The sequence below is a fragment of the Primulina eburnea genome, chromosome 5 (genome assembly GCF_022965805.1).
Source record: "Primulina eburnea isolate SZY01 chromosome 5, ASM2296580v1, whole genome shotgun sequence".
Classification (NCBI taxonomy): domain Eukaryota; kingdom Viridiplantae; phylum Streptophyta; class Magnoliopsida; order Lamiales; family Gesneriaceae; genus Primulina; species Primulina eburnea.
In genome coordinates this window covers 15,956,052-15,965,586 of record NC_133105.1, presented here as the reverse complement: position 1 = coordinate 15,965,586, position 9,535 = coordinate 15,956,052, and the positions used below count along the sequence as shown (strand labels likewise).

The following is a 9,535-nucleotide window of genomic DNA, read 5'->3' as shown; positions in this document are numbered from 1 at the left end:
ATATACCGCGGGTGCGGTGCTCTCTCGGCAATTTCTTGAAAATTTTTTTCTTCCTTAACCGCGGGTGCGGTGCAACATGTACCGCAGGTGCGGTATTCCTTTGGGAAAAAAAAATTTTTTCTTCTTCAATTTTTAGTCCTGAAAAGAAAACAATTGGGATTCATTAGAGTTGGGAAGATATAAGCACACACTATACTAAAAAATAAACAACCTAAAATAAGAATACTAGAATAAAAGCAAAACCGAAAACAAAATGCAATGAAGAAACAAAAATTTGGGTTGCCTCCCAATAAGCGCTTGGTTTAACGTCTTCAGCCTGACTGTCAATTGTCTTATCAGCTTGGTTCGCTCAGCTTGACATTGTCGATATTCCTGACTTCAGTCCCATAGTACGGCTTAACCCGCTGTCCATTGACCTTGAAGGTTCTCCCATCATTGCACTTTAACTCGATAGCCCCATAAGGAGATGCCGTTTCCACAACAAACGGCCCTGACCAACGCGATTTCAACTTACCAGGAAATAACTTCAGACGAGAGTTGAACAGTAGTACTTTTTGTCCTGGTTTGAGCTCCCTTCGTACAATGAGTTTATCGTGCCACCTCTTGGTCTGCTCTTTGTAAATCTTGGCATTTTCATATGCATCATTGCGGAACTCATCCATCTCGCTCAACTGCAATTTCCTAATGTCACCAGAAGCTTTCAAACCAAAATTTAATTTCTTCACAACCCAAAATGCTCTATGCTCCAACTCCAACGGCAGATGACATGCTTTCCCAAACACTAGCCTATAGGAAGACATCCCAATAAACGTCTTGAATGCAGTCCGATAAGTACATAACGCATCATCCAACTTCATAGCCCAATCTCTCCGGTTGGTGTTGACAGTCTTTTCCAGTATTTGCTTAATTTCACGATTGGATATTTCAGCTTGTCCATTCGACTGAGGATGATATGCTAGTGTCACTTTGTGCTTCACATTGTATTTAGCCAACAGTGAGTTGAAAATTCTATTGCAAAAATGCGTACCTTCGTCACTTATGATGGCCCTCGGTGTTCCAAATCTGGTGAAGATGTTCTTGTTCACAAACTTAACTACAACACGAGCATCATTAGTACTGGTGGCGATTGCTTCCACCCATTTCGACACATAATCAACAGCTAATAAAATATAAGATTGACCAAAAGAAGGAAGAAAGGGTCCCATGAAATCTATGCCCCAGACATCAAAAAGTTCCACTTCCAAAATATTTGTCAGTGGCAATTCGTGACGCCTAGAAATGTTTCCTAACCTTTGGCACCTATCACATGATTTCACTAAGGTATAGCTATCCTTAAACAAAGTAGGTCAGAAAAAACCTGATTGCAATACCTTAGCTGCTGTTCGTGTTGCTCCAAAATGTCCACCATAAGGTGATGAATGACATTGTTCCAGAATTGTGTTTGCATCGTCGCCATCAACACATCTCCTAATCACTTGGTCAGCACATCTCTTATACACACAAGGATCATCCCAGAAGAAAAATTTGATATCATGGAAGAACTTCTTTTTCTGATGGTGATTTAGATCTGGAGGAAGAGTACCACAAGACAAGAAGTTAGCTATATCAGCAAACCAAGGGAGTTTAAAATTTACCTCAAACAGTTGTTCGTCTGGGAACGACTCAGTGACAACTCCACCGTCAGTTCTTTCTTCCAGCTCTAGTCGTGACAAGTGATCTGCCACCTGGTTTTCACAACCTTTCTTGTCTTTTACTTCGAAGTCAAATTCTTGAAGTAGGAGTATCCATCGTATCAACCTGGGCTTGGCATCCTTTTTGGCAAACAAGTAGCGAAGAGCTGCATGGTCAGTGAAAACAGTTACCTTGATGCCAATGAGATATGTTCTGAACTTGTCAAATGCAAACACCAATGCTAGCATCTCTTTCTCAGTAGTTGTATAGTTCTGTTGGGCTGCATTAAGTATACGACTTGCATAGTAGATAGCCTTGAACATCTTGTCTCGCCTCTGTCCCAATGCTGCTCCCACAGCTTAGTCGCTAACATCGCACATGAGCTCAAAGGGCTCCTTCCAATCAGGCACTATCATAATGGGTGCAGAAATCAGTGCTTTCTTGATCCTGTTAAACGCCTGCAAACAATCATCGTCAAAAATAAATGTTGAATCTTTCTCTAACAAATTACATAAAGGTCTAGTAATTTTAGAGAAATATTTGATATAACGACGATAGAACCCGGCATGTCCCAAGAAACTTCTGATCCCTTTCACATTCTTCGGTGGTGGAAGATTTTCAATTGCCACAACTTTGGCTCTGTCAACTTCTATTCCTTTAGCCGAAATTTTATGCTCAAGCACAATACATTCTGGAACCATGAAGTGACATTTTTCCCAATTCAAAACTAAATTCTTTGCTTGACATCTCTGCAAAACAAGCGTTAGATTTTGCAAACAGTGATCAAAAGATGAACCAAACACAGAGATATCATCCATAAAAACTTCCATTATTTCCTCGACCATGTCAGAAAATATGGCCATCATACACCTCTGAAAAGTAGCAGGTGCATTGCACAGACCAAATGGCATTCTCCTGAAAGCAAATGTACCGTAGGGGCAAGTGAAGGTAGTCTTCTCCTGATCCTCCGGTGCTATGACAATCTGATTGTAACCTGAATAACCATCTAGAAAGCAATAATAATGATAACCACCTACTCTATCAAGCATCTGGTCAATAAAGGGAAGAGGGAAGTGATCTTTTCTAGTCGCATCGTTCAATTTCCTGTAGTATATGCATACTCGCCAACCAGTCACTGGACGAGTTGAAAGCAATTCATTATTATCATTTCTCACTACAGTTATTCCCCCCTTCTTAGGCACTACTTGTACTGGTGAAACCCACGAGCTATCAGATATAGCATAAATAACACCAGCATTTAACAATTTTAATACCTCAGCCCTCACAACCTCTTTCATTGCTGGATTAAGCCTTCTCTGATGATCAACATAGGGTGAATATGACTCCTGCATCAAGATTTTATGCATACAAACAGTAGGGCTAATCCCCTTTATATCAGCAATTGTCCATCCCAAAGCAGATTTAAATTTCCTCAACACTCTCAAAAATTTCTCTTTTTCAGTACAAGTAAGAAAGGAAGAGATGATTACCGGATATGTCGAATTTTCACCTAAAAATGCATAACAAAGGTGTCTTGGTAGTTCCTTCAATTCAGGGGATGCTTTTGGTACCTCTTTACTTGCATCTTCAAGTAGTTCTACATGATGCACATCACTCTTTTCTTTAGGCAGTGTATTGAGAGCAAGTAACTCCTCTTGCACATCTCAATCATCTTCATCCAGTGTAGACGCCGATTCAAACAAGCATCTCTCTAAGGAATCTTTCGTCATCCTACCTGCACCAACATGAGATACACATGAATCAATTACATCAATACTATTACAAGTACTTACCTCATTTGGTTCTTTGATTGTGTTGTAGATGTTGAACATGACTTCTTCTCCACCTACTCTCAATGTGAGCTCACCCTTATGCACATCAATCAAAGCTTTTCCGGTGGCCAAGAATGGCCTTCCAAAGATAAGCGGAGTCTCCTGATCTTCTTCCATATATAGAATGACAAAATCAGCAGGAAATATAAATTTGTCTACCTTTACCAGAACATCCTCCACTATCCCCCGTGGATATGTAAGTGATCTGTCCGCCAGCTACAGGGTAATAGTGCTAGGCTTCACCTCGCCAAGCTCCAAAGTCCTGTAAATAGAAAAAGGCATTAAATTAATAATGTTACCTAAATAACATAAAGCTTTATTTATTCTAGAACCACCAATAACACAAGGAATAGTAAAACTCCCTGGATCTTTGAGTTTCTGTGGTAGTTTCCTTTGGAGTATGGCGCTACACTCTTCGGTTAACTTCACTGTCTCAAACTCTTGCAACTTCCTTTTCTTTGACATCACATCTTTAATGAACTTTGCATAGTTTGGCATTTGCTCTAAAGCATCAGCAAATGGAATGTTGATGTGAATTTTCTTGAAAATCTCAAAAAATTTTGCAAATTGATCATCCAATTTCTTCTTTTTGAACCTCTGCGGATATGGAAGAATTGGCTTAAATACCGGAGGTTGTTCAACTTCAATTTCAGCTTTAGATCCCTCAGTTTCAACTTCTTCAACTGTCATCTCATTTTCATCCTTCTCTTTGGAATTTTTAACCTCAAGTTCTCTTCCACTTCTCAAAGTTACAGCTTTGCATTGCTTCTTTGGATTCACTTCGGTATTACTTGGGAATTGACCTTTATTTTGATCTCTCAATGCATTATCCAATTGACCAATCTGTGTCTCCAATGATTTCATTGTAGCACCCATATTTCCAATGTGAGTTTTCATGCCATCAAGACGAGATTCAGTCCTAGCCATCCTTTTACTAGATTCAACAACAAATGTCCCAACTAGATCCTCAAGTGAAGGTTTTCCTTCCCCATTTGATGTATTGAACCCCGGTGGAGGATTCAACACATTCTTATTATTAGCATATGAAAAATTCTCATGATTTCTCAAACCAGGCTGATAAGTGTTAGGGGGAGGGTTACCTCGATATCCTCCGTAGCCACCAAAATTCCTATTGTTGATATAATGAGCCTCATCAGGAATATGTGGTTCTTCAGTAACAACCGATGCATTTTCAACCTCTGATGTACTAGCCTTATTCAATGCTGCAATTTGAGTTGTTAAAGCTGAAACTTGAGCGGTGAGTGATGTAATAGGATCTATGGCATAAATTCCAGCTTGCTTCTTTACTCCTGACCTCTCAGACGGCCACTGATAACTGTTAATGTTCATCTGTTCAAGCAAATCATGTGCTTGATCAGGTGATTTTGCAAATATCGTGCCACCAGCTGCTGCATCCACGGTGCCTCTTGTTTGTCCATTCAAACCATTGTAAAACAATTCAATCTATCCCAATCTTCAAAACCATGGTTTGGACACTTCCTCAACAACTCCTTATACCGTTCCCATGCCTCATATAATTGCTCAAAGTCAGTCTGCCTAAAAGTACTTATCTCAATTTTTAACTGTGTAGACTTCGCAGGTGGAAAATATTTAGCAAGAAACTTGGTTGCTAATTCCTGCCATGTAGTGATACTCCCCAAAGGAAGAGATTGGAGCCATCCTCTTGCTTGGTCCCTAAGAGAAAAAGGAAACAAGCGCAGTCGAATTATATCATCAGAAACACCATTTATTTTTACCGTGTCAGTGATTTCAAGGAATGTTCTGAGATGTAGATGAGGATCTGCAGTAGCGGCTCCCCCAAACTGATTCTGCTGAACCATGTTTATCAATGCAGGCTTGAGCTCAAAGTTTTTGCATTAATAGTCCCTCGTGCTATGCCCTAGTAATGAGCATTTAGTACTTGCCTAAAATGATCTCTGATGGGTATTGCAGGGGGTGGATTTTCATTATCTCTGTTATCAGCCATTGCTCGAATCTCTTCTCTTCTCGCCTTTCTTAATCTTCTTGCGGTTCTTTCGATCTCAGGATCAAAGATAAGCAAGTCAAAATTTTGCGATCTTCGCATACACTGTCAAACAAAGATAAGAAACAAATCAATGTTTAATGTAAAACAGCAAAAACATCTCTAAATTAAAATCTAGACTAATTGGTAACAATACTAATATAAATATATAATAAACAATTCCCCGGCAACGGCACCAAAAACTTGTTGCGTGTTTTTTTGATTGCTCGCAAGTGCACGACTTCAAGTTATAGTAAAATGTAATTTTGAGTATAAGTGTCGATCCCACGAGGAATGTATTTCTAAACTTATATTAGTGCTTGTAATTGAAATAGTCTCGACTTTATTTAGAATAATCAATTGACAGATTTGTTTGCACCAATAACTAGATTAAAAATAAATTTAATTATAGTACCAAAAATCAATTGACAGATTTGTTTGCACCAATAACTAGATTGAAAATAAATTTAATTATAGTACTAAATAGTAGTAAACAACAATGGAATAAAAGATCTAGAGGTATGATTTCACGCAACTATCCACCATGTGTTATTTTGTGTAGCTATATTATAAATGTCCTTCTTATTCATTAGCCAAGAATTCTAAATTATCTACTCCCTCTCCCGAGTGTTAAATAGATATTAATTATCTAATAAAGGATTATAACGTCCCCGTCAACAATCTATAATTAAATAACACAATAAGCAATAACTTCTTTTTATGGCTTCAATAGCAATATATGTCCTCCCGAACTTATAAATACAATCGATGTATTTTTCCCTTTCTTGTTTATAAATTCCCTTTTCCAAGTGATAAATTATAAACATAAGAATCATTCAAGATATGGCCAGTAAAATGAAAGCATTAAGATTGGAAAAATACAAATGAACAATAAGGAAAACTTATATAGCATAATTCATAAATCCCAACACATGGTTTCTAGTTTTGTTCCATCATTCCTCTAGAAATAAGAATTAGTTCATAATAAAAATAACACAACAACACATGAATCTTAAACAAGACATATCAAATAAAAATAAAGAAATAAGAACTTAGAACAAGAGATTTGAAGTGCAATGAAATTTCTGTCCAAAAGTGTGCAAGAGATTTCCTAAGGATGAACTTGAGCTTCAATCCCTTCTTTGTAGCCTCCTCTCCTTTCCTTTGCTCCCCAATGACCTAGATAATGAATAATAGAAGCCTTTTATAGTCCTAGACAAGTCTTGTACGCAAAACACAAAAGTCATCAACTCCCATGCTCAGCACACCAAATATTCAGAATTTCCGGACTTTGTCTGTCAATGACCGCGGGTGCGGTAGAGATGGCACCGCGGGTGCGGTGCTGTTTTGGGGTGCCTTACATTTTCGAACTACGAAGACCGCGGGTGCGGTAAGGCAAGGACCACGGGGGCGGTAAGGCTTCGGCAGAATCTTTTAATTTCTAACTTCAGGGACCGCGGGTGCGGTCCATATGCTACCGCGGGTGCGGTAATGCTTCGGCCACTTTATCTTTTGCACTTTCCAATTCAATACTTTACTTACTCCAAACTCTCATTCTAATCTTGCAAACTACAACAACAAAAACAACAACAAATCACATAGAACCTGCTCAAGAATTACAAAATTCCAAGTTAAAAACAAGTAATAAAAGTACAATAAATTGCACTTATCAGTATGCCAAGTAGTGCATGCATCCTATTTTCCAGCACAAGTAGTGCATGCATCCTATTTTCCTCTAAGTTCTTCAATATGCCAATCAAATCGACAACTTTCCAAAAATTGCATTTTTGACAGTATAATTTGCACAGCTTTACCATAAATTGTAAAAATACATATTATAATCAAAATCATCATAATAAATCATAATATATCATTTTAAAAGCATCATGATCCTTCGGGACGCTGCCAAGCGCTTTTCATATTTTCCTAAGTGTCAAAAGACCGTTTTGTCCCTGAACGTAAAAATTCTCAAATTTATCTTTTTCTCACATTTAATGACATGGAAATATTTTAAATAATTATTTAAGCTTACATGAATTTTGTCATATTTTTATTTGGCTTAAATCAATGACTTTTATATTAATATTTAATTAAGACATATTAACGCGTTTTAATCCCGAACTAAACCAAATCTTAATATACAATTCTCAAATTAAAAGCTTTTAATAATTATTTAAGCTTAAACCTATTTTTTTATAATTTTATTCTGTGTAAAATTAGGCGTTTCAATTAATTCTTTAATTAATGTTTCGTGCGGCGATTAAATCCCGGAAAATTCCAAAACTTGTTATTTTGATCCCAAATTTTAAACATAACTTTTTTAGTATTTATTCTACCCTTACAAGTCATGAGCCACACCCGTGGACCCTTGGATTCAATTTTTGTTCTTTAATTTTCTAAATTGACCCTTTATCGAACCACCCGAGCCATCTCCCAATTTACTCGAGCCACACCCGAGCCACCTCGAGCCAAACCCTAGACAACCCATCTAGGGACCCTACTGACCAAGCCCAACCCAAAGAACCAGCCCCTAGCTCGCACAAACCCAGCTGAAACTTGGCCCCGAATTCTGCATCTTTTGAGCGTGAGTCTCCTAGCTCCTCTAGAACTCCTAACACAACTAGGACACTTCCAGCTAAGCCACCACCAAGCCCACCTGACCCTAACCTTACCTGGACCACGACTGGGTCTACCCAGACCAGCCCAAGCCCTGGACCCCGCGCACGAGCTGTCTGAAGTAGACAGCAGCCTGCGCGCACCAGGAAGTTCCTCACATTCTTCCACTTCTAGCCGAGCCAGCAGCGACCCCAGCCGCACCAACCCATGGCCCGACCCCTGCCCATCACCTTAGCACCCTCATGGACCACCCTGGCTCGCCCCCAGGCCAGCCGCGCGCCCCTCTTCTTCCTCGACAGCTCTTGTGCGTGATTATGGGAGGAGTCCCATTTTGGGTGGACTCCTTCCCCAAGCCTAGAGCTCGAACCCTAGCCACCCTAGGACCCAACCCAGACCTAGACCAAGACCACCCCAGACCCTAACCCAGCTCTGACCGAGTCCCCAAGGCCCGAGCATAGTGATCGAACCATAGCATTGAGAACAAGCCAAGTAACCTACGGTTTCTTCCTCTTCTTTCTCTCCTTTTTTTTTTATTTTAAACCTCGGTCCCAGCATATTTTCTCACTTATTATATCATGTTTTTGACTATAATTCATTCATATTTTATCAGGTTTTGGCAGCATGTCCGTCGGATTCAAAAACAATTTAAAAACAAGCGTAAAATCGTTAAAACCTTGAAAATACGTAACGTACCGTAAAATAACCGAGCATCAATATTTTTTCATGCATAAACAATTAACTCAAGCATATTATGATTTGTATGAAGTTTAAAAAAGTTTAGGAAACGTGCCTTTGCGTTTATAACGCTCGATTATTCGATCTTCGGCGAGGGTGCGACGTTGGACGACCGGACGACGAAGAACACAAGCTTTTCTTTCTTCCTAAATTTTTAAATTCTGGATGGTGTGTGCAAAGGTGTTTCTCGGCTGATTTGGAGGCTGAAATCTCAAGTTTTTAAAACCTAAAACACTTATTTATAATTTAATTAACATATTAATGGGCTTTGGTTTTGGGCTTGCATGATTAAAGGTAATTGAGCCTACTTAAATTAATTAAATTGGACCCAATAATACTTAATTAAATAAAACATAAAATTTTATAAAATAAGTTTCCCAAAAATAATATTTTTGATATTTTAAAACTCATTATTTGCCCAAAACCGGCTTCCCGAGAAAAATCGAGCTCGATTCGTAAAATAATTCGAACTCCACGATTTTTAGAAAATTTAAATCATTTTTAATCATATTAGGAAGCCTTGCCATTATTTAATGAAAAATACATATTCTTGTCTTAGTCGTACCCGGTCTCTTTTTCCCTACCTATTATCGAATATTCAATATTCAGGTAAAATCCTTATTTTCATGAAATCATGTCATATAATCATTTAATCATG

The 9,535-nt window shown here is 38.5% G+C and overlaps 1 protein-coding gene across 1 annotated transcript; it reads right to left on the bottom strand.

Moving 5' to 3' along the window:
- Window positions 1–335: 335 nt before the first annotated feature.
- LOC140831400 (uncharacterized) lies at window positions 336–857 on the bottom strand. Its single transcript, XM_073195154.1, has one exon. The coding sequence runs from the start codon at window positions 855–857 to the stop codon at window positions 336–338; it is 522 nt and encodes a 173-aa protein (XP_073051255.1).
- Window positions 858–9,535: the final 8,678 nt, after the last annotated feature.